The 25,515-nt window shown below is 44.0% G+C and overlaps 1 protein-coding gene across 39 annotated transcripts in view; it reads left to right on the top strand.

The window, feature by feature from the left end:
* The window catches only part of KIAA1217 (KIAA1217 ortholog), an 820,709-nt gene that overhangs the window by 615,261 nt on the left and 179,933 nt on the right, over positions 1 to 25,515 (top strand). For 5 of the 39 annotated variants that reach the window (XM_086334364.1, XM_086334360.1, XM_086334362.1 and 2 more), the window contains exon 3: positions 18,950 to 19,030. The exons of 33 other annotated variants lie outside the window; for them this stretch is intronic. In XM_086334364.1, the coding sequence (XP_086190490.1) occupies positions 18,950 to 19,030 (81 nt within the window). The remainder of the gene's footprint in view (positions 1 to 18,949; positions 19,031 to 25,515) is intronic. One more of the 39 variants, XM_086334392.1, reaches the window with a different exon arrangement.

Below are 25,515 nucleotides of genomic sequence, written 5' to 3'. Positions count from 1 at the left end.
CTTACTGTCCAAGGGACTCTCAAGAGTCTTTTCCAATAGCATAGTTCGAAAGCATCAATTCTTCAGGCACTCAGCCTTCTTCATGGTCCAACTCTCACATCCATACATGACTAGTGGAAAAACCACAGCTTCGACTATATGGACCTCTGCTTTTTAATATACTGTCTAGGTTTAGCATAGATTTTCTTCCAAGGAGCAAGTGTCTTTGAATTTCATGGCTGCAGTCACCATCTGCAGTGATTTTGGAGCCCCAGAAAATAAAGTTATTTGGTAGACCATATATATATATATCTAGGACGATCTAGTTCCGAGCCTGTGCCCTTTCTCAGACACCCTCCTGTGCCTGGCTAGCTTGTTCTACCAGATGCAGTGATGCAGCGCCTTCCTCATATAACCTGAGGCTGTGTTACCTGCTCTACTAGGAGTGATGGAATTGTAAACACTGTAAGGGGCATGCCAATATCTGAAAGCCGTTAAGGAAAAATGAGTCACTTGGTAGATGCATGGAACGTTTTTTGATTATGAGAGTTTCGTGGAGAAATAAAGCACCAAGTGCTTTTTCTTCTTATAAAGAATTGAGTCCCTCTCCTGAATAGAGATCGTTGGCAAGTCCACATGCAATCATGGTCAGCAGAAAAGATATTTAATCAGTAATGAAAAGCTTGTGGGCCTGGAGTGTCTTTAACCCCTCAGAGCTAAAGAGCAGGCCTTGGGGGACTGATGTCGAAAGGATGAAGAATTGGGGCTTGAAAAGAATTCTGATCTTGAAGGTAAAGACAGGTAAGAGAAAATAAGATTAAAAGCAGGCTTGATACGCAGTTACTTGTCACCCCTGGATAACGTGGTGTAAATTGCTTTTTGCTTCAATCCCTGCTCTCCACATACATATTTTTTTGTTGTTGTTAAAGAAAGAGAAGAAAATATTTTTGAGGTAACTCATTACCTTTTTGGCTTTAGGCCTAGAAGCTACAGAAGTTGAAAGTAATTTTATACACTGCAGATGCTTCCTGGTTTTAAAAACTATGACCTGGCTTCCAAGCAATGATGACATCAACTCAGAAGGATAATAATCTTCTATATCGTGTAATTCCAGTAGCAGTCATGGGGCCGTCTTTATGAAATTGGAAGGAAAGGGAGGCGGTCTGATTGAGATCATGAAATAACCAAAGCAAAATTGTTCAGTCTGACTTCTGTTGTATGTAAAGATAATTTTTTCATTGCATTTTAGTTCTAATGGTCATTTGATAAACTTGTCTTGCCTGTTATATTTTTTGAAAGTCTTTTATGGACTACATGCTTTTGATGTGTTTTCATGATCAGTTCAGACTACCCAAGATGACCATAAAATGCAAATAATTAAGAAAAACTCTCCTTTGGAGAAGCGTCCAGAAAACTCTGCTTCCGTTATTTAATTTTGACATCTCTGGAGGGACACAGTGAATTTTTTTACCCATTGAGTTGACCTTGAGATAGGATATGAATTTCCTCTGTACTGTGTTAGTGAGTCTCCATTTTAGTCTTGTTCGCATGCATGAGGTTAAGTACTGGGACCAAAAGAAACTTCATAAAACAGATGGTTTCCAAATCGTGTCCTCCTACATTCACTGGAGCTAGCTGACAGTAGATACGTGATGTTTATGGTTGATCAGACCTAATGGGCCATATATTTTAACTGTTACTTTTTGGAAGAGTGAATATGTGACTTGTTAATAGATTTTTGGAATCTAACTCTTCAAAAATTTCTATCTGGCTGCCTTTCTTCCCGTCTAAGAGTCCTCCTTTTCTCCCCTGCCCCGTTTCATTGTTTTCTGGAGCTCCTGTCAGTCCCTGTAACTGTGCCCTTCATAGCACAGTCCAGGGTCAGCATCATTCTTGTCTCCATTTGGTCATTGACCACATGGGTGGGTTGAAGCTATGTTCCACCGCTGTGGGCCGGAGAGGGATACTAACAGTCTGGACCACAGTCTGCTCCTGTTGCCCATGGTAAGGTGGGGGAGATTTGTCCTGTTGGGGAAGGGGAGTTGGAGAGCCCAGGAGAGCACTGAATTTTTCTCACTTTGGGTCTAGGTTCATGAACTTGTGAAAAACAATGAAGTAAGGAATAGTTGCCTTTTTTGTTGTTGGAATATAGTTGCTTTACAATGTTTGTCTTAGATTCTGCTGTACAACAAAGTGAAGCAGCTATATATACATATATCTCCTTCCTCCTACCCGCCCCCCACCCCCAATCCCACCCCACCGAGGTCATCAGAGTACCGAGCTGAGCTCCCTGAATACAGCAGGAATAGTCACCTTTGCACCAGTAATTTCATTTCTGATTCCTGTTTCCTACATCTTATCAAAATCTCCTCTCAAGAAAGGAAGTCTCACTATCTGATAAGGCTACTGTTGTTTCTTTCCCAGGCGTATCTGCACTTTTAATGATGGAGTCCAAAGCCCCTGCTTAGCCCACCATGGAGCTGGAGATCTACAGGTTCCACCGGCCAGTTGGTGGGGCATTCTTTGAACAACGTGATGATTCCTTAGTGTCCACAAAATCACCCTCTTCCTCTCGCAACTCATCCACAAGCTACCATCCTGTCTGCTTACAAGTCAGATCCTGCCCTTGTCATTCGTGACGAGGACAAGGGTCCATATATTGAGTTGGTCCAAAAGTTTGTTCAGGTTTTTCCATTATATCTTATGGAAAAAACTGAACGAACTTATGGGCCAACCCGATACACTGGTAGCTGGTAACATGATGGGGAATAGCTGTGCTCACCTGCCTGGGTGTGTAATGCAATTCAGTGTCAGGAATGAACCTTCTGGACACCCCTGGGATGGATCCCTTGCCCAGCTGCGTTGCTTTCTCTTGTTCATGGGTGGCAGGTGCTGGTCATTAGCATGATGGTTCTGTATGCCCCGGGGAAGCCTGTCTTCCTCCTCTGAGCCGACACTGGAGCGGGAAAGAAGTGAGCAGACGGATCTATAACAGAGCTGAACACTGGATTCCATCATGTCTTTTCAGCTGATGGAAGGTCTGCATGATGAGTGGAGAGGAGAGGGGACTCAACAAGATAACCTTTAGAGCAATTGAGTGCGTAGAAAGCCTGTCTTCTTTCCAGTGTTCCATGCGGAACAGTCATGAGCAGCATAATAGTTCTGCATCTATTAATGCATCAGTTAATTGCCAGGTATGGTGTATACTTTAAGTGTAAACCTAAAAAACTGTGGTTTATGCTTCTCATAAGTGGGCGCTGATCTGCCTGCTGTAGATTATGGTGGCCAGAGTCCCACCATTCCATTAAAAATATAATCTTTTTTAAATGCCAGCCAGTCAAATGCTCTATCTGCTTCAACTCTGCCCTCTGCTCTGATTTTCAAGCTTTTCTTTAGCATCTCAAAATGTTGAGAAGGTCAATGTCAATCTAGGAGTCAGTGGAGACTCAAGGTTATCCTTGCTCTGCAGTCTTGCCTTGCAAGAGTGAGTGACTGGACCCAGAGGCTAAGGAACTGCTGCTGTGCTTTAGCTGCTGCTATGCAAGTGGGATTTATTAACTTTATGAAGGATGTAGAAGGCCATCATGATACTTGGTAAATTATGAGAGAGGCCAGGGGATCAAAAAGAGGGAGATTCGATGCCAGACATCCCTGGCTGAGAGTTGAAATTCCATGGAGCAAATAGCCTGCAAAGTGGGAGTGACCTTCTTCCACTTTGTCCTAAATCCTCCTGCCTGGGGGTGCAGACCCAAGGAGGGAATGTGACTTGGCAGGGATCTGCTGGTGGGAGGGATGGAGGCTGGCCAGTTTTTTTGTTGAGATTCTCCAGGGAGTGCTGGAAGATGGAAATGATGTCCAGCCCTCTCTCCCCTACGAGCGCTAGAATGACCCCATATGCCTACTCAGCAGCCTCAGACCCACGGCAGCTTCAGGAGTCTTCGAGGCAGAGGAGAGGCTTGGTCCACACGAGATGTATTCAGACCAATGAGATTCACTCATCTCATTGATGTGGGTTTCCTCTGCTCCATGCCTGCAGTTCCCTCATCCCTTTACTGCACCTCAAAACTGCCAAACTAAATCTCCTGAAGAGGAAGGAAGAGAAGGCCACTTGAACCCATGGTGTTGACATTCTAGCATTGCCCCTGCCTGATGTTCTCAAGGACAGGAGATGGGGCAACCCAAACAGATGATCCAGGTGGAAATGCCTGTGACCCATCTGGAGCTTGTTTATGGTGAAAACCACCTTTGCAATAGCTCTGTATCTTGTTTGTGAGTCACCATTTCTGTTTATCTTTCTCTTTCAACCTATTGCTCATCAGATTTCTTCCAACATATATTTTCAATGTACTTCTGTGAAGTTGGGATGGGAAGAGTGTGAAGGGAGTTCTTTAACGTTTTTATGCCTTTCTCCTGGAAGGGTAGTTGGTAATCTTCTTAACTTTAAAAAAAAATTTTAAATGGAGAATAATTGCTATACAATGCCGAGTTAGTTTCTGCTGTACAACAATGTGAATCAGCTCTAAGTATACACATGTCCCCTCCCTCTTTTTTTTTTCCATTGAAGGATAATTGCTTTTCAGTGTTGTGATGGTCTCTGCTCTACATCCACATGTGCTGAGCTGTGCTGAGTCTCTTCAGTCATGTCTGACTCTTTGCGACCCTATGGACTATAGCCCGCCAGGCTCTTCTGTCCATGGGATTCTCCAGGCAAGAAGACTGGAGTGGGTTGCCAATTCCTTCTCCAGGGAATCTTCCTCACCTAGGGATCAAACTGGCATCTCTGAAGTCTCCTGCATTGGCAGGCGGGTCCTTTCACCGCTAGCGTCCCCTGGGAACTCCATGTATATCAACATGAATCAGTCATAATTATATCTCTATCCCCTCCCTCTTGGGCCTTCCACCCCGCCCCATCCCACACCTCAAGGTCATCATAGGACAGAGCTGAGCCTCCCCGTGCTGTGCGGCAGGTCGCCACTAGCCGTCAGTTGTCCACATGGTGGTGTGTGTAATGTCGGCACTAACTCTCTCAGCTCACCCCACCCTCTCCTTCCCTGCTGTGTCCACGTTTGTTCTCTATATCTGCATCTCTATCTTGCCCTGCTAATAGGATCATCTGCACCATTTTTCTGGATTCCATAGATATGTGTTAATATGTGATACTTGGTTTTCTGTTTCTGACTCTGTATGACAGACTCTTGGTTCATTCACGTAAAGTTTTCTTAAAGCTTTTGAATGGCATCACTCAGTGTCCTGCTGATTGTTTGTGAACTGTGGTTGCACCCAGCTCCCCAAATTCCGTATCTGTGATGATGAGCAGGAGCTCTACGACTTCTAATTTTGCTAAAGGGCTCTTTTCTCTCTTCTGATTGCACTCTCTCAGTTTTTCAGTGTAAGGCCAGAGGCTGTTTGTGTAACTTAGAGCCGGTTTTCAACTTTTGGCTTCTGCTGTTTCCAAGCAATTAGCGAAGTCTGTTTAGAGTTGAATTGTTATGTGCACACATTCTATTTTAATTCATTGTAATTAGGGGTGCACGTATTAAACTTCTTCCAGAAGAACTGCTAAATCCAACCTTCTGTTTTAAAATATTGAAATCTTTACTTACTTTATGAGCAAAAGATTTGACTGGATGTTAAAACTGACCCTCAGAAGTATTCACCCAGCAAGAAGAATGTATGAACTCTATTCCTGTAATCTTAACATCATATTAGAGAGCTGTTGCTGGGGTTTTGTTGTTAGTAGTGGTGTGGGTGTTTTTGTTTCACCACAGATTATTTACCTTAAATGCAATGTGAAAAAGACTAATTTGTAATTATGGCCCCGGTTACATTGTATTTATTATCATGGTGATGTTTGATCACACAAATTACCAATTGATCATAGCCTGTGTTCCTTGTCTGTTTAAATAATATTCATCTACTTTTGAATTGAAGAAATGGGATGACTCTCTTCAGTTCAGTTCAGTCACTCAGTCGTGTCCAACTCTTTGTAACCCCATAAATCTCAGCACACCAGGCCTCCCTGTCCATCACCAACTCCCGGAGTTCACTCAGACTCATGTCCATCAAGTCGGTGATGCCATCCAGCCATCTCATCCTCTGTCGTCCCCTTCTCCTCCTGCCCCCAATCCCTCCCAGCATCAGAGTCTTTTCTAATGAGTCAACTCTTCGCATGAGGTCGCCAAAGTACTGGAGTTTCAGCTTTAGCATCATTCCTTCCAAAGAAATCCCAGGGCTGATCTCCTTCAGAATGGACTGGTTGGATCTTGCAGTCCAAGGGACTCTCAAGAGTCTTCTCCAACACCACAGTTCAAAAGCATCAATTCTTCTGCGCTCAGCTTTCTTCACAGTCCAACTCTCACGTCCATACATGACCACAGGAAAAACCATAGCCTTGACTAGACGGACCTTTGTTGGCAAAGTAATGTCTCTGCTTTTGAATATGCTATCTAGGTTGGTCATAACTTTCCTTCCAAGGAGTAAGCGTCTTTTAATTTCATGGCTGTGACATGCAGTCACCATCTGCAGTGATTTTGGAGCCCAGAAAAATAAAGTCTGACACTATTTCCGCTCTTTCCCCATCTATTTCCCATGAAGTGGTGGAACCGGATGCCATGATCTTCGTTTTCTGAATGTTGAGATTTAAGCCAACTTTTTCACTCTCCTCTTTCACTTTCATCAACAGGCTTTTGAGTTCCTCTTCATTTTCTGCCATAAGGGTGGTGTCATCTGCATATCTGAGGTTATTGATATTTCTCCCAGCAATCTTGATTCCAGCTTGTGTTTCTTCCAGCCCAGCGTTTCTCATGATGTGCTCTGCATATAAGTTAAATAAGCAGGGTGATAGTATACAGCCTTGACGTACTCCTTTTCCTATTTGGAACCAGTCTGTTGTTCCAGGTCCAGTTCTAACTCTTGGTTCCTGACCTGCATATAGGTTTCTCAAGATGCAGGTCAGGTGGTCTGGTATTCCCATCTCTTTCAGAATTTTCCACAGTTTATTGTGATCCACACAGTCAAAGGCTTTGGCATAGTCAATAAAGCAGAAATAGATGTTTTTCTAGAGCTCTTTTGCTTTTTTGATGATCCAGCGGATGTTGGCAATTTGATCTCTGGTTCTTCTGCCTTTTCTAAAACCAGCTTGAACATCTGGAAATTCACAGTTCACATATTGCCGAAGCCTGGCTTGGAGAATTTTGAGCATTACTTTACTAGTGTGTGAGATGAATGCATTGTGCGGTAGTTTGAGCATTCTTTGGCATTGCCTTTCTTTGGGATTGGAATGAAAACTGACCTTTTCCAGTCCTGTGGCCACTGCTGAGTTTTCCAAATTTGCTGGCATATTGAGTGCAGCACTTTCACAGCATCATCTTGGGTGTTGGCTATTAGCAGTGAAATGGAACTGTCAAGGAGAGTATTTGTGAGACTTCCCTGGTGGCCAGTGGTTGGACTCTGCCCTTCCACTGCAAGGGGTATGGTTTTGATCATTGGTCGGGGAACTAAGATCCCACATGCCATGCAGGCTGAAAAATAAAAGCAAAAAATAAAGCATTGATCTGCTAAGGTATATTATTTTTTTTTTTTTTACAAAGAGTATATTTATAAGAAGGTATTTTTATCTGCCAGTAAAGCTTGCTTGTTTTCATAGTAATTTTCAGCTCCGAAAAGGTATTTGGATTGTTTCTGGAGGTTAATAGGCCAGAAGCTGGGAAATGAGGCCAGAGGCCTGCACTGAGCTCTCAGGAACGTGGGCTGGTGGGCGTGGGAAGGCTGGCCAAGCGCTGCCTGCTGGAATCCACACGTGTGCGGCAGCAGAGAACCGGAGATCTGACCTGGAATTAGGTCGGGGTCAGGAAAGTGTGCAATTCCGTGGGAAGGAGGGTCTCGAGACCTCAGGACAGCAAGTCTCTCATCGTGGCCCAGGCCCCCAACTGGGGACGGCAGAGCTGACATCCACCATCAGGACTTTGGTCTGCTGCCGACCTGAGGCTGGGTATGGAAGGTCTTGTGTCCCTGCCGCCAAGCAGGTGGGGACAGACACCGCCAGACTCCTTCTTAAGCAGCAAAACACGGTAGCAGCTCTTTTCTCCGTGTGCATGCCTCAAGCTCTGCTCCTTAATAACAACACCGCTGCTTTGTTATTTTTAGAGCTTTACAGTTTCGCAGTGCTTTTGTCTCATTTACCTCGTTGGTGCTTCTTGGTGACCTCGTGAGGTCAGCCGGATGGCTGTTGTCATTTTGCAGATGTGGAAAGGAGACCTCACTTCCCAGGTGGCTCAGTGGTAAAGAATCTGCCTGCCAGCACAGGAGACACGGGTTCAATCCCTGGGTCTGGAAAATTCCCCTGGAGAAGGGAATGGCAACCTACTCCAGTATTCTTGCCTGGGGAGTCCCATGGACAGAGGACCTTGGAGGACGACAGTCCACGGGGTCGCAAAGAGTCGGACACGACTGAGGAACTAAGCAACAACAACAAAGGGAGACCCAGTGGTTTAATGGGCCCTGTACAAACCCAGTGTTGGGTTAAGCGATTCCTTCAAAGGAAGACAGTCAACAAGTGCAGAACCCTGGAGCTTCTGGCTTCAGGTTCTTCCCACCTGCACTGGGAGGCTTGGTGATGGAGGACTTGCAGCTCTGACCCAAGGTGCTTAGCCTTCCTTGGGAATGACTGTGAGGGGGGCTCTCTGGTGTTGAGAGGCAGCCAAGTCTAAAGCTAAGCTCTGTGATACAGGTTGAGTCTCTGTTTTATTTATGTATTTTTCTAATTTTGAAAGGTCTTTTGATGTGGACCATTTTAAAGTCCTTATTGAATTTGTTACAGTATTGCTTCTGTCTTATGTTTTGGTTTTTTGAATGGGAGGCATATTGGATCGTAGCTTCCCCACCAGGGATTGAACCCCATACCCCGTGCGTCGGAAGATGAAGTCTTGACAACTTGACTATCAGAGAAATCCCAAACTCTTTGTTTTATACTGAAGGCAGAGGCCCAGGCTGATGCCTGTGTCGTGTTGCATGGGCATCTACTGTCAGCCAGGGTTTTCTGGACCACTGAGTCTTACCCCCCAACACACAAAGTGTGCACAGGACACTCCCTTTCCCTGAAATATCTCTGCCAGTCATCCTGGAAGCTTCCAGAGTAGATGGGTGTGAAAGGGCCAGCCCCTCCTTGTTGTAGGTCAACAAAGACAAGACACTCAGACGTGTCCTGCAGTGGATCTGGGCACCAGCACCTGGGGTGTGTGAATCAGTGCATTTCTGAGGCAGGTTTGGGGATCCAAGAGGTCCCCAACTCTGGGTCCCTTTCCTGTGGGAGAAAAAGGAGAATCAGAATTGCATTCTCAACTGGACTTAATAGAGGACCCCGTTTTTTTACCTCACTTCCCCTCCCTATTAAAATTTAGTTCTCCCACCTCTCCTCCCTATGAAAATTCTTTTTTTAAAAAAAAATTTCTTTAAGATTTTTTCCGTTGGAGTATAGTTGATTTACAGTGTTGTGTGCGTCTCAAATGTACACCAAAGTGATTCAGTTATATATATATACATATATTATACATATATTCATTCTTTCTTAGATTCTTTTCTCGTTTACATTCTTACAGAATATTAGGAGGCTTCCCTTAGAAGATGGTAAAAAAAAAATCTGCCTGCAGTGCAGGAGACCTGGGTTCAATCCCTGGGTTGGGAAGATCCCCTGGAGGAGGGCATGGCAATCCATTCCAGTATTCTTGCTGGGATAATCCCATGGACAGAGGAGTCTGGTGGGCTACAGCCCATGGGATTGCAACAGAATATTAAGCTATACAGTAGTAGATCCTTGTTGGTTATCTATCTTTTAAAAAAAATTATTTTATTTGGTTGCATTGGGTCTTAGCTGTGACATATGAGGTCTAGTTCCCTGACCAGGGATAGAACCCCTGGCCCTTGTGTCAGGAGCCTGGAGTCCTGGCCACAAGGAAAGCCCCAGTTATATATTTTATATACAGTAGTGTGTGTGTGTTCATCACAAGCTTCTGATTTATTTCCCCCCCCCCCCTCAAATTCTTAAGGTCTTGAGCACGAGAAGGCCGCTCCCAAGGCAAGATCTAGTCAGATCACAGCCGAGGCCAGTGTTAACTGGCACTCCATCCCACCACGAAGCCGAATTCCTCTGTAGCAGCTTTCCGGACAGGCCCGTATTAAAGCGAGCGTGGGATGTATTGCAAAGCCTTTGTATAATGAGGGAGACATGGAAATCTCTGGTTTGGAAGGTCTTTTTTTCTTGAGAATTTTTGATTGAGTTTCATGTTCCAGGGGAGGAGGGTTTTTGTGAAAATGGAAGGGAAACCCTGCCAAACAGAAATTCCATATCTGATGGAGATTTTCCTCCTTTCAAGAAGGTGTGAGAGAGAGCAGCCAAGGAGCACAAAAGCATGGGGGAGCAGGGGTGATGGATTGGAATGCTCTCGATGGAGCAAGGACCCATGGTGGGCTGGAGAGGCTGGTGTTAAGTGTGGCTGAGCTTGTAGCCTGCTGGGCGTAAGAATAGCCCCTGAGACACGTGTCTGAACTCCTCAGACCCAATGAGGTGGTTGATGGTCCAGGCTGCAGGAAGCTCAGGCTCCCAGAGACTACTACCTCCTCCAGCCTTCTTCCATCCATTCATCCTAGAAGGGAAATCTGAGACCTGGAGGTACCCTGACTTCTTGGTGGTCACATTTGTGTGTGTGCATGCATGCGTGTGTGCCTGTGTGTGCGCGCGCGCACGCGCGCGTGTGTGTGTGTGTGTGTGTGTGTGTGTGTAGGGGGCCAAGGAGATGGAAAAGAAGCAGCTAAGTATGTTAAGACTCAAGTGTTTCCAGTGGTATTAAATGTTGTGGAGGAAAAGTCAGCAGAGTCCTCAAGGGATGTCTCAAGCAGAGTCCTCTAGAGGGCTCAAGCAGAGTCCTGCGGTCATTGGGGTGGCCGTAGGCTATACCTGGTGGGGAAACACCTGTCACCCTAGTGGGGATGACCTGGGTTAACTCATCCCAAACATTGTGTGTCACTTGGCAGGTGTACTTCCAAGTCACTGTTTCCCCCTCTGTTATGTGGGAACGTGGAGGATCAGGAATGGAATTCGGAGGTCTCTTCCTAGATGCCAGTCACTCTTGCAAAGAGGTGCACGAAGTACCTTTCATTTCCATGAGAACTGACTATATCAGATCTCTCATTGATCTGTTGCATCTCATAGGTCTCCTGCTCTAGGTGGTAGAAAGGGTGGAGATTGAAAACACTAAACTGAAGGTGAATGAGCAGCATTAGTCTTAGAATATTTTGGAGTCCCCGTGACACCCGTGGCTGCCCACCATGAATCATGGTGCGGCTCCAGGAGGAACTGGCTGAATTGGGGGCCCTACACGTGGCAGGTGGACTTGCTTCCTTCACAATCCGTTCTTTGCAGACAGCGGCAAGGTCACAGAAGTAACTGTGTGACCCTGCAAACCCACTGCTTTGAAGACCAGCACTCCATTGTATGCATACAGGTACTAAGTTTATTTGTTTTTTAAAATCAGACTCCTTCCCAACATTTCACAGAGGTGTTCAGATACTTCTCTTAGCTACATACTGCACAGGAGTGGTGGTAATCCTATTATTTGTCAGACTTTTTTTTTTTTTAAGATTTTTTTGATGTGGACTGTTTTTAAAGTCTTGAGGAATTTGTTACTATATTGCTTCTGTTTTATGTCTTGTTTTTTTTTGGCTTTGAAACATGGATCTTCCCTTCCTGACCAGGGATCAAACCCACACTCCCTGCATTAGAAGGTGAAGTCATAACCACTGGACTGCCAGGGAAGTCCCACTCAGGCTCTTATTAAACCAGGTGCTGCCTTATTGTATGCTAAGCACTGGGGTTAGCATTTTTCATAAGTTACTTTATTTCATACAACAAACTATAATTTATGTCTTATTATTACTATTTCTACTATCTTATGGATAATGAAACTACACATGACCAAGGAAGGTGGCATTTCCAAGGTACATGGCCCAAGATAGCATCCCAAGGTCTCAGAGATATTAAGTATTGGAACTGAGGCTCAAGCCCAGTTTTCCTGCCAAAAGTCATATTACTAATCATTGTCCTAAATTCACTACAGAATTACTGAGGATTTTTAGTTAATTAGAAATTCTTAAGATTTCTTAAGGTTTTTATTTAATCAGAAGTTTAATCAGAAATTCTTACGATTTCTACCCTGGACTCTTTTTGTTACATGTTTCAGCCTTTTTAATTTGTGTTTGTCCTTCAGAATCCTCAGACTTCATGCTGCATTTTAAGATTACGGTCTACCCTTGAACAGCATGGGTTTGAACTGCATACGTTTGAACTGCATGGGTCCACTTACACGTGGATTTTTTTCAATAAATATATTGGAAAACTTTTTTGAGATTTGTAGTGGTTTGAAAAATCTTGCAGATGAACCTCATAACCTAGAAATACCAAAAAAAAAATTAAGTAAAGATATGTCATGAATGCATAAAATGTAGGTAGCTGTACATGTAACATATAAAATATGTGTTAATCAACTGTTTATGTTATCAGTAAGGCTCCCTGTCAACAATAGGCTGTATTAGTAGTTAAGTTCTGGGGAGTCAGAAGTTATACATGAACTTTCAACTACAAGGGGGGATGGGGGAGCCTGTAATGACCCCAAATTGTTCAAAGGTCTGCTGCATTGTTACATTGGTTATAAATCTTAGCATGAGTTACAGAGTCTCACAGGTCCACCTAATTTTATTCCATCTTTATTACTTTAAACACTTTTTAAAAAGGCATTATATTACAATTGGGTTTCTCAACTGGTGGCTCTTCCCTGGTGGCTCAGATGGTAAAAAATCTGCCTATAGTGCAGGAGACCTGAGTTCAATCCCTGGGTCAGGAAGATCTGGAGAAGGGAATGGCAACCCACTCCAGCATTCTTGCCTGGAGACTTTCATGGATAGAGGAAACTGAGTGACTAACACTTCTCAACTGAGTAACCTTTTTTTTTTTTTACCCTCCCTGAATAACCTGAAATTGCTTTCATCTCTAGGTTATTCTGTGTCTTTAGGATAGAATTATTTCTAAGACTGTTTTCCAACACCTACTTCTGTTGGTTTCTTTTGTGTCACAGTGGCTACTAATTTTAAATGAGCTCTCTTTCCCTTCCATCATTGGTAGTCACTATACAAGCAGTCAGCCCATTGTGGTTTTTATTTCAGAGACTGGCCAAAGTGAGTTTGTGTTAATACAAGGGACCCCATGAGGATATACTGAGGAGGGTGAAGACTTCGCAAAGCAATCACTGTGGAGTGTGTCTTGTTCCCTGAGTTTCGGATGTCAGCTGCTTCCTTCAATTGTGCTGGCTACTGCATTACCGTACTTGCTAAGTGCAAGGCGCCGCCTTGCGGTGCAACTGACACTAATCAACATGAGAAAACAAAACGGCAAGGTTACAAGTGATAGAAGCAATGCCTTTAAATATAATCTTATCGCTCTTCCCATTTTTAAGACTCTCTAATGAATACAGTATTTTTCCTCCTTTTGTTTTACTCATAACTCGTACTCAATGCTAAGGTTTTTTGGAGGTAGGAAGAAATCAGAAAAGGAAGCGCAAGTAAGTTGATGCCAAATCCCAGGTGACTTTTAAAAATAATTTCTTATTTTTTAATTGCAAAAGTAATACTTGTAAATTCTAGAACTGTTAGGAAGAACAGATAAAGAATAAAAGAATCATTTATGCTCTCATAACCGACACGGGGCTTCCCTGGTGGCTCAGCGGGAAAGAATCGCCTGCAATGCAGGAGATGTGGGTTTGATCCCTGGGTCAGGCACATCCCCTGGAGAAGGAAATGGCAACCCACTCCAGTATTCCTGACTGGAAAATCCCATGGACAGAGGAGCCCCGTGGGCTACAGTCCATGGGGTTGCAAAAGAGTCTTAGCGAGAAAACAACAGCACACATGGATTAGCATTTTGTTGTATATCCATTTGTTTCTAAGCATATAAATTCAAAAGAAAACCACATGTGCCAGTTTTCTAGCATGATTATACGTGTGAACTTTATTCTGTGTTGTTACAGAGTCAGCTGCTCATCGTCCTTAGTGGTGCTTGATTTGATTGGTTCCATTGTGTGCTCACCTCACAATATACAGCACAGCGCCATGTGGGGCTCTCTTGTGGGTCATTGTAGATTTCCTTATAATTAATTGCTCGAAATAGAATGGCTAAATCAAAGCAGTGTGCAAAATTTCAAGACATTTGACATTTATTGTTTGGTTATTTGTTTAACTAAGGCATCTTTTTGATAATGCAATGTATGTTTTTAATGTTTCAAATTCCTAGCATTGGCATTCTTAGTCTATGCCTGGAATGATGTATCGTGTTTTATGCCTCAATCTCAGTTAATCCTCATAACAACTGTGCGACATAAATACTATTAATGTCCCCACTTACAGATCAGGAGAGTCAGGCTTAAAGAAATTAAATCACTGTCATGTGACTTCACAATCAGGAAGACAGTAGTAGGCTTTCAGAACTATGATAAAAATAGCATTTCGCTTCCCTTGAGTCTTGGACTCAGTGAAAACTAATACTGACAATTCTCAGTTTGTAAAATAAAGAACAAGAATGTTTGACAGTAAGAGAGGAGGAAGAGGAAATATGTGTCCGTAAATTTAGAAACATGAATGCAAATCTTAGTTGAGGCTCTCGCAGTTAGAGCTTCATGTTGGAACATACGGTGGACAACTCGGCCATTGCCGTGTAATTACGGGCTCTTGTTGGTGCACAGTCGCTCAGTCACGTCCGACTCTATGCGACCCTATGAACTGCAGCCCACCAGGCTCCTCTGTCCATGGGATTTCCCAGGCAAGGATACTGGAGTGGGTAGCCATTTCCTCTTCTAGGGGATCTTTGTGACCCGGGCATCAAACCCACATCTCCTGCATTGGCAGGCAGATTCTTTACCACTGAGCCACCTGGGAAGCCAATATAGACATGTTTTCACTAGATCTTCTCATTTTTTTTCCTGAATGCATTGTCTTTAACCACAGTTAGTCTTCAGACTGGTTAAATCACTCCCAAGCTGTCAAAGTTGACTAAAGGAAAAGTGGTATTAGAAGAATCTCAAACTTCTGAACGAAACCAAAGCTCTTCTGGTGAATTCAAAAAATCTGGCCACCTCCAACATCTTTTGCAGGTTTTCTCTCATTGCTCACTAGAGACCTACTTGCACTTTCGCCACCTTTAGCCATACTCTTCTTTTTCTATTATTATATAATGCTCTATATTATAGAAAACTTAGATATGGCAAAACAGAGAAAATAAATATTACTCACCACTTTCTGTTATAAATACTGTATTTTTTTTTTAAAACAAATGAACTGTATTTATTTGACTGTGCTCGGTCTTCATTGTGATGCTTCTCTAGTTGGTACCTCATAGCTTGTGGGGTCTGAGTTCCCTGACCAGGGATCAAACCCACATCCCCTGCCTTGCGAGGCAGATTCTTAACCACTGGACCACCAGGGAAGTCCCATAAATACTGTATGTTGCTCATCTTTGGTTCTGTCTGCTGCATGAAAACTGTTGATCCTCTTTTCCTTCCAGCCCCACTTGGTCTTTCAAAGACATCCCAAGTACCATTCTGTGTAACAGTGACATCTGTAGTTTCTCTGCCATTTTCATCCTCGGATAGCTATTAGATTTATTAGGAGTCTTTGAGGAAATCAAAGTGTCCTTCTGTTTAATTTGTACAGCGTTATTATTTTTGCTGCTCCAGCTGTTTCCCTGCGCTGGTGACCCGTCATTTTTTTTCCAGTTACATTTCCCTTAATCTGGATGTAACCTCGTTATATTGTTAAAATACTTGATCATCGCTGTCATTGTCTGAAGTGACTCACAGACATTCAGCTCCTTTCCCACTTAGTCCTTCTATTTACTTATTTTTTTTTTAGGAACAATTTTCTAGTTTATAGTCAAAATCCATAAATCAGACTTCTAAGTCCTACACACTTGATTTGACGGGAGTGTGTGAGTGGCCTAATAAAATACACTTCTCTTTCACTGCTTTCTTACTGTTGGGCTCAAAACATTTTCCACGCAGATGGAGCCTGGCGAGAAGTGAAAAAGTTTCCCGTGAGTTTCATTTTGTAATCCTGAGAAATTTTATGTTATTGTAGAGACTCGCGGTTCTGTGGCCTCAAGTTCTAGAGCCCTTTCTCTGTGGAAGCCATTGCATTTTCTTTTTGATTTTTTTTGGGGGGGTGCCACACAGCATATGAGGTCTTAGTTCCCTGACCAGGGATCGAACCCACACCCCCTGTATTGGGAGCATGTTCTCTTAACCATTGGACCCCCAGGGAGGTTCTCCATTGCATTTCCTGAGATGAGCTCCCACCTCCCCAGGACCCCTGGGTTCTTCCTGCTCTGCTTCTTCCACCTTCTGTTTCCCTGACCTCAGTCAACAAAGGCAAGAAAGATGCAGCCAGAGTTGGTTTTGCTTGAAGTGTGGAACCTTGTAACCGTTTAGGTGTTTCTCTGGCCCCTTCTTCCTCAGTTTCAGGTGGTTCTCACCCACAGTAGCTGCTTTGGTGACTTCCTTTGTCCCCTCTTGCCCAGGCTCTCTGAGCTTGTTGCTGTGTCACCGGCAGAGAGAGGTTGCGGTCTCTGCCCCTCTCCTCCTGGCAGCCTTGTCCTCAGGGCGCAGGTCTCCTTCACCCGTCTCGTTCTCTGTGGTCTCTGTGCTGGGCCATGTCCCCCCAGGTCCTCTGCCTTCGGCCTGTTTTATTCCACATCTCCTTGAGATGGAAACTCTGACTTTCTGTACCCTTTCCCCTCTTGTCTGTCCACAGCAACTCTTCAGATCGGTCATCCTATTTGCATCTTACACTTTTATTTATCATGCACCTAGAGGGGGTTATTACTGGTGGTCTGTATTGGGGTCTTTCTTTCATAGTTGATGAATCAGATGCCCTACAGCAACCTTCCCCTTTCAAGCGAGAATATATTCACCTCAAAAAGGGCTTTAGGAAGTCAGTCTAGCTAACAGTTCTTCTAATGGGGTCACTCTGTTTTTCTCTTAAAAGTTCCTTCGAGGTCTTTTCCTTTTTTTTTTTTAAACCCCTAAGTGCAATCTGGATAGAATATTTTAGTCCAGTTCTTGTCTGGAGACCTGCCTTTTGTACATTTGGTAATAGCTCTCTGAATTCAAGTGTTCTTTTTCTTGCAGAGATTTGTGTCTGATATGTGTGAGACTAGGCTCTAAATAATACAAAATAATTCAGAGATAAAAGAAATATACACATAGTCCATATCTATATCTCAATCTGTGGTGGTGATATGAATCATGGATATTGTATAATTCAATTACGATGGTATTTAGAGGCTCTGTGTATGCAGATTATCCATATAGATATATCTGTATGTGTGTGCAGTAAGTTATGAAGTGAACTGCCAAGCCATGACATCTCATTGACTGATTCTTTCCTTTTTTTTTTCTTTTCTTTTGATTTATGGAAAAACATACATGACTTAAAACTTAGCACCTCAGCCATTTTTAAGTGTACAGTTCAGTAACATTAAGTACATTTATGTTGTCATACAGCCAGTCTCCAGAACTCTTCTCTTTATTAAATTGAAACTCTGCATGGGACTTCCTTGGTGGTCCGGTGATTACGACTTCACCTTCCAACACAGGCAGCGCAGGTTCAATCCCCAGTTGGGAAGCTAGGGTCCCATACGCCTAGTGGCTAAAAAACTAAAACATAAAAACAGAAGCAATATTGTAACAGATTCAATAAAAACTTTGCAAAATGGTCCACATCCAAAAAAAAAAAAAACCAACTTAAAAAAAAAATAGGAAGAAAACTCCTCATACATTAAAAACATGTAGGGACCCGCTTCCCCAGCCCCTGGAGACCACCATACTACTTTCTATCTGTCTGAATTGACCACGTACTTTAAATAAGTGAACTCATACGGTTTTTGTCTTTTCGTGACAGGCTTATTTCCCTTTGTATTATGTTCTAAAGTTACTCAGTGTTGTAGCATGTGACAGGATTCCTTTACGGGGCTGAATGTCTTTCAGTATGTATAGACCACATTTGGTTTATCCAGTCATCTGCTGGTGGACATTTGGGTTGCTTCTACCTCCTGGCTACTGTGAAGAATGCCACCATGAACATGTCTGTATAGACATCTCTTTAAGACTTTGCTTTACATTCTTATTGGCCAATTTTGGATGCAAGAGTGAATCATTCTTCTTGCATGAGAATGATGAAGTTTTTGTTTTTTTTAAAACTAAACCATTTTTCCACCATGGTTTTTTAAAAAATTAAGTAGTACAAAAATTAGTGGATCAACAAGAATTGAAATATTTAAACACCGGTACAGTGAGCCTAGTAAATTGAAGACATCCTCCAAGGTCAGTCAGGTTCAGATGTCAGAATTTGTTCCCTGAACAATAATTCTGATCTTCTGTTCCTGTAAGTGGAATCCTGGTCATCCCGTGTGGCAGAGCACAGGCCCAAAGTCCTGGGCTCTGGTCTTGTCAAGTAGCCAGGTGGCCAGTGACCAGTGCCAGACAAGGTGGCAGGTTCGGACTCACCACCAGACTGCATTCTAACCGAGGAAGGAGTTTCATTCCGACTCTGGTTACTCCCCCGCAGCCTTGAGACACTTTCAAGGACAGCAAGCCAGGGTGACATGTTCTCCCCTGACCCAGGGGAGTTTAGAAGGGCCCACGGTGAGATATTTTGGGGGAAACTCATTGCCAGTCAGGGCTGGCTTCCCTGCATCTCTCTGAGTCCTAAGGATGGAATTGCCACCTTCCTGCCTTCTGGGGGAGAGGGCTTCACTGTGCTGCATTTTCATTGTGAACAAATACATGATTCTTTTGGGTCAAGTCTTCTTCTGTTCCTGTTTTCACTCTTTTTCTTTTCTATTTTTTTCTCTCTCTCTTTTTCTCCTGATACACAGGCTTTGCAGTGCATGCTGGTCTCTCTTCAGGCAGAACTTGACATTCAAAGGTACTTGATGAAAATTGAATCATCTCAGCGAGTTAGTACCTTTTCTTCTCGTCGCACCTCGCCCCGTTGCCTTCACTCGGCTGCGTGTGGCGTTCTAATCTGTGTCAGCCTGTTCCTTTTCCTGCCCTGGTTTCACCCTCTTGGAGCCAAACGCTTGCAGCATTCCCAAACTTGTGCATTTTGTTTTAATCGTGAGAGTGAATATTAAAAATGAACACTAATAGCATGCTTGCTTCTAAGCATTTCATGTACTTGCCCACAGATGGAGGTGTAGGGTCAGCAGTAATGCAGCAGCAGTTCAAAGATCTGTTCAGCCCCTCTGAAAAGTGGGGCTCCGGCCGCATCAGCTTCCTCATGGCAGAAAACAAACCTTGCTTTCTAACAACCTGCAGAGCTCTGGGACTCTTCCTTCACACGGCTCCAAAACATCCAGTGTGGGATCCAGACCATGTCGCTGACATATAGCTTAATAGTAAAAATGGAGACTTCCCTGGCGGTCCAGTGGCTAAGACTCTGCATTACCAATGTGAGGGGCACAAGTTCAATCCCTGGTGGGGAACTAAGATCCTACATGCTGTGCTGTGCAGCCAATAAATAACTTAAAAAAAAAACCCCACAAAACTGCAGTTAAAATAGGGGCAGACATATCTCTAGCACCAAGCTGTGTTCTAAATACTTTACAAGCCTAAAACCTCCCACACCAGCCCCATGGGGTAGTTGTCCTGTGGTTCCCATGTTATAAATGAGGAAGCTGAGGCACAGAGACGTTAAGTAACTTGCCCAAGGCCACACAGCTAGTAAGTTACAGTATAGGGATTCCAGAGTCAGTGTCAATATGTTATTTCCCCGTGATCCTTAGTGCCCCGTTTCCTAATACAGTTTAGAATGTTACAGCTAGAAGGAAGTGGGAGAATTTCCAGCACTTGGAAACCTGGCAAGTTGCATACCTGTGCCAACCGGTCCATTGGCACATGGCCACTCACATCCTTTGATTCCCCCAAACGTGGCCTGTTTCTTTATTATCTCCCAGATAAGAACTGTTTGGTATTTACTGTGAGGCCCCAAACACACCCATGCTTAGGAAGAAGCATCCAGCGGTCTGGCTTTTATGCCTGTGTGACCTCCTGTCCGTTCGGTCAGGTGTCAGTGACCTCTTCACCTTCCTTTTCTTAATAATCAGTCTCTTTGATCTTTTCCAAGGTCAGGAGCTCAAATTAGAAAGTTCCTGCCCAAACAAATAGACACAGAAGGAAAAGTTGGGCAGCGCATGCTGCAGAGAGCCGTGGTCCTACCCTCCCATCTCAATTCCGAGGGGGTGTTCACCATTAATTTTTTGCACGCGTTTTTAATCGTTCTCATGTGTTTCTGTAATTCATGGAAAATAGAGACATCTTTATGATTTCCTTGTGCACATACCGTGCGCCAAACAGAAACTCAGAAAAAGAAGCGAACATATAAGCTCGTCCCTGTGGTTTCACAGGCTGCCCTTGGTTTACAGAGTAGAGACCTGACATCGTGATGTGGGGTTTTCTAGTTTGGAGTCCCGCTCACTATTCTTTTTTCCTTAGAGCCTGAAATAAATGATCAACGCTGACTTTTGTCTCTTGATGCAGCAGCAAATAATGGGATATGTGAGAATTTTTTCAAGAGCTTTTAAAAAAATTTTTGGCCGCACCTCATGGCATGTGGGACCTTAGTTTCCCGACTAGGGATCAAACCTGCACCTCTTGCATCGCTGGACCCCCAGGGAAGTCCCAAGAGCTTTTTAAAAAACATAAGTTACGATGACGGTAAGGTTTTTTTGAAGGAGGAGTGGATGAGAGTTAAGGTTGGAAATTGAAGATGTTCTTCCTTCTCTTTGATAAAGGAGAGACTCTCAGAGCCTCCGAGGATGTCAGCATCTCTATTTTGAAGTTGGTAATCATTTCCCGACTTTAGGCAAGGTGGTCGCAGTAAGAGGTGGGCTGTATCCTCTCCTCACATAGGACCCCACAAACCATGGAATCTCCAGTAGGGAGCCAAGCCGTTTTGAACCATCCTTAAGAGAATCGTACTGCATAAGGGCAGCTAAACGTTTTCCATCGTTTATAGTTGACAGATTCCTGTGAATTTTTTTCCATGACCCTTCACCACAATTTTTACATCAAGCTGATACTGCTTCTTTTATAAAAGTGAGAACTAAGGTTCACAGAGCTTCCCTGTGGGGTCGCTCTGCCAGTGCACAGCAGGATTGGAGTCTCATTCTGCAAGAACAGCCTGATAACAAGAGGAAAGTCCTCTCATTCTAAATCTTGTTTTCCTTCCCTCTTCAAACCCTGGTATTCTTTCCTGTAGCAGAACTAGAGGGAAACAGAATCTTTGGCCTGGGATCTCCCTAGCGGTCCAGTGGTTAGGCCTCCGCTTTTCCAATGCTAGGGGCGCAGGTTCAATCCTTGGTTAGGGAACTAAGGTCCCACATGCTGTGAGGTGCGGCCAAAAATCAAAAAAGAAAACAAAAAAGATTCTTTGGCCTGAAAAGCTCCTCTTCAGAATTTTTACAAGGTGTGTTTTCATTTGAAAATCATTCCAGGAAAACTGGAGGGCAGCTGGTGGTGGTGATGGGCTATGTGTGTTTAGAAACGAGGGTTTGAAAATAACACCAGCCTCTACTCCCAGGATGCCTTGGAGAGGGTCTGGCCCCAAGCCCCAAAGCTTGGTGACTTCGGGCACCACAGTATCCCCTCTGATCCAGCTCCCCGAGGTCCTCTTCACTGTGGGGATGGACATCTTCAGACCTCCCAGGACAGGCTGCTAGCAGAGAAGCTTTTCAGTTTCACAGCAAGGTAGTTAAGCTCTAGGGGCATCACCCCGGGGCCTGGACCCCCGCATCCTCTCCAGACTGAAGTCTGGGCTGTGGGGATGAGCTTAATATTGGCTTTCGTAAGGATGCCTTCTAAGGTGTATATTTAGCGCTCTGTGTGTTATACTCGTATTTTACTTGAATTTGAAAGCCTGCAAGCAGGTGCCTTTCCTTTCATCACTGTAGTAACCGCGGTCCTCAGGCGGACACCTTTTATCCCGAAGCCTTTTAAGTGCATTCCAGGCTCTCTGAATTACAATGGCATCTGCCGCCTTGCCCCAAGCCTCTTCCAAGGAGGACGGTAGGAGCCGGAGCCTCGGAAACTGTTGTTTATAATGCACACTATCTTGTGTAAAAAGTAAAGAGAAAGAGAGAGAGAGAAAAAAAACCCGATTGATTTAAGGCAGCTTGCCATAAAGAGACACCTACCTTCTGGTGGATAAACTAAAAATCGAAAGGCAAAACCTCCTAAGAGGAGGAGACAAATTTACAAATGTAGCTAACTCTGATTAGCTTGAACCTTAAATGTAGCTTTGACTTTTATGACATACATATTTTCTATAAATGTGATATACTCCTTATAAGACAAAATAATACCACTCCTTTCACGAGACAACGTTGTTTTCCTTGTTTTAAATTCTAAAAGAAGCGTTGTTTGCTCATGCCTTCAGAAAAGGGGCATCCATCAACATAACAGATAGGGTCAACAGGAAAACAGTGCTATTCTTCATCCGGCCTTTTCTTTTACATCAACTCCTTCAAGAGGAAGCATACCACTAAATAATAATTGCAGGAACGCGCATCTGAAAGGGGTGGGTGGGGGGCTGAGCTAATGAGATCCAGATTTGGAACTTGCTGATGGAAGGACGCTAAAAAGAGATGATGGTGAGCCAGCCTTATCGCCTTTAAATAGGATTTACCTCTTTCTGGCTTTGAAGGGAAGTCAGAGAGCAGCTGATTCAAGGTATTATTTTAGAAGCGAGTCTGTGCTATGTTCCAGGTAGGACGTGAGGTGGGCAGTCAGCAGGTTGACAGAAATCCTGGAAGTGGGAGCAGCTGCACCTTGTCTGGTGGTCAGCCTGCCTTGTCCTCTTCTCCAGGCACAGCCAGACCTCTTAAAGGAAAAAATAAAACATCACATAATCTACACATTATGAAGAGGTTGGGAAGTAGAAAAATATCCAAGAGATCATAGAAAATGGCTAAAATTCCTAATTTACCTGGAGTCAAATTGAAAGAGCCTTGAAACGAGGTTACTATAATGGTGTCAGAGCTCTGGAGGGGAGCGTCTGTTTCCTTAAAATGTGAACGCATGATCTGCATGTTCAAAATTGGATGGACGGCTCTGGGCTCTTCTGTTTTAACTGTTGCTTTTTTGGAAGTTGGAAGTCTGTGCAGTTCTGGATTCCTACAAAAGTCTGCATGACATGAGAATGGAAATGCGGCTCCGTTTCTGTGTTTTCCCTGTGAATTTGTGTCCTCATTTCAGGGGCCATCTGGGAGGATGAACCTTTTACCTGGAATCTAACCTCAGGAGATAACACATGAGAGACCGAGATGGGTGTGGGTACCTTCAGGTCACTGAAGATGTGAATCCTTCTGGATTCTAAATGCTCTGTGGGAAAGTCTTCCCTTCCAGTGATCCACTCTAAAAATATTATGCTTACCCAGTATAATACCCAGTATTACCCTCGTTTTGGAGAATAAAGAAGAAAGCACATTACTCACAATATGCTGTTTCTTCCAACTGAGTGACTAACGCTTTCATTTTAAGGGCTTCCCTGATGGTTCAGACTTTAAAGAATCTGCCTGCCATGCAGGAGACCTAGGTTGCATCCCTGGGTCGGGAAGATCCCCTGGAGAAGGGAATGACAACCCACTCCAGTAGTCTAGCCTGGAGAATCCCATGGACAGAGGTCACGGTGGGCTACAGTCCATGGGGTCTCAGAAGAGTTGGACACAACTGAAGCAGCTTGGCACACTTGCATTACCCATAATACTATTGTGTAAAAGAAACCAAGGCTAACATTTGGGTGTATTGCTTCCATTGGCTGTGGGTCTTGGATGCAGCATGTTGGATCTTTGATCTTTCCTGTGGCATATGCAATCTTCAGTTGTGGTATGTGAACTCCTGTTAGTTGCAGCATGTCGGATCTAGTTCCCTGACAGGGATTGAACCCAGGCCCTCTGCATTGGGAGTGTGGAGTCTTAGTCAGTGAGCCACCAGGGAAGTCCTTTGCTTTCATTTCTTAAATTATGGAAAAACAATTCTTTAAAACACCTTGATCATGACTGCATCATATCCCATAGTGTGGCTCCATTGTAATTTGTTAACCAGCCTTCTAAATCGTTTCTAGATTGATTTATTCTATTAAAAATGTACTACGTACAGATTTTCTCCCTGACCATCTAGTATAGGAAGTATCAAATTTTTAAATTTTTGTAAATCAGATTAATCTGACTTGATTTCAGCAGTTACTAAGAAATGTATTCTTATCACTTGGGGTCATAAAGAAAGTCTAAGGATCGAGTGTGATAGAACTGGATAAAGTTTCTGGGAGCCCTGGGACTCAGCAGATAGCCTCCTGGGGGTCTATTTGCTGGTTGATTCTTGGGACTGTCTGCCGAGCTAAACCAAGGCACGTACTTTCTGCCACTCTGAGCATACCACACACTCCTCCTCCACAGGGAGCTACTCCCTGTAAATGAAATCCAGATCTCCATAATTTGAAGAGCATCACCACCACCACGACCAGCACCACTAACACTGGCATCCTCTTCTTGGCCCTGGGAAGTCACTTACCTGCCTCTTCCTGACCAGTGAGCAGCCTTCCTCCTCTCCCACTGGGGGAAGAGTGGGCAACCCCAGACTCATCCTCCGAATGCCTTTACCTTGAGTCCAGTCTAGAGAGGAACTCTTCGGGGTGGCCTCTGTAACATTAAGGCACTGTTCACAGCCCTTCCCCCTGGAAAGACCTTGGGACACAAAGGTTTGGCAGTTTCCCCAGGAAGCTGGGGATAGGGGTAGACGTCCCAACATTTTTTTGTTTCTAGGTGACAACTACGAGGAAAAGCTGTGCTGTGTGCTTAGTCGCTCAGTCATTTCCGACTCTGCGACCCCATGGATTGTAGCCCTTCAGACTCCGCTGTCCATGGGGATTCTCCAGGCAAGAATACTGGAGTGGGTAGCCTATCCCTCCTTCAGTGGATCTTCCCAACCCACGAATCAAACTGGGGTCTCCTGCATTGCAGGCAGATTCTTTACCAGCTGAGTTGCCAGGGAAGATAAATTGGTAGTATCTCAGAAGGGTCATTTGATGCACAAATACTGAGAGAGAATGTTTGTGTCATGTGATGCTTCTCTGTTTTAATTTTTTAAAAACTCACTTTTTAAGATGTATTTCTTTTTGGCTGCACTGGCTGCTGCGCATGGGCTTTCTCTCGTTGTGTCGAGCCGGGGCTACTCTCTGGTTGCGGTGTGTGGTCTTTCCATTGCAGTGGCTTCTCTTGTTGCACGGGCTCTGTGCTCATGGGCTTCAGTCATTGCATCGCATAGGCTCAACAGTTGTGGCTCACAGGTTCTAGAACAGGCTCAGTAGTTGTGATGCCCAGGCTTAGTTGTCCCAAGGCATATGGGATCTTCCCAGACCTGCGATCGAACCCATTTCTCCTGCATT

This window comes from Bos grunniens, chromosome 13 (assembly GCF_055505025.1).
Source record: "Bos grunniens cultivar Pamir isolate PY7600 chromosome 13, Bosgru_T2T1.0, whole genome shotgun sequence".
Taxonomy (NCBI): domain Eukaryota; kingdom Metazoa; phylum Chordata; class Mammalia; order Artiodactyla; family Bovidae; genus Bos; species Bos grunniens.
This window is presented reverse-complemented; position numbering and strand designations above follow the sequence as displayed.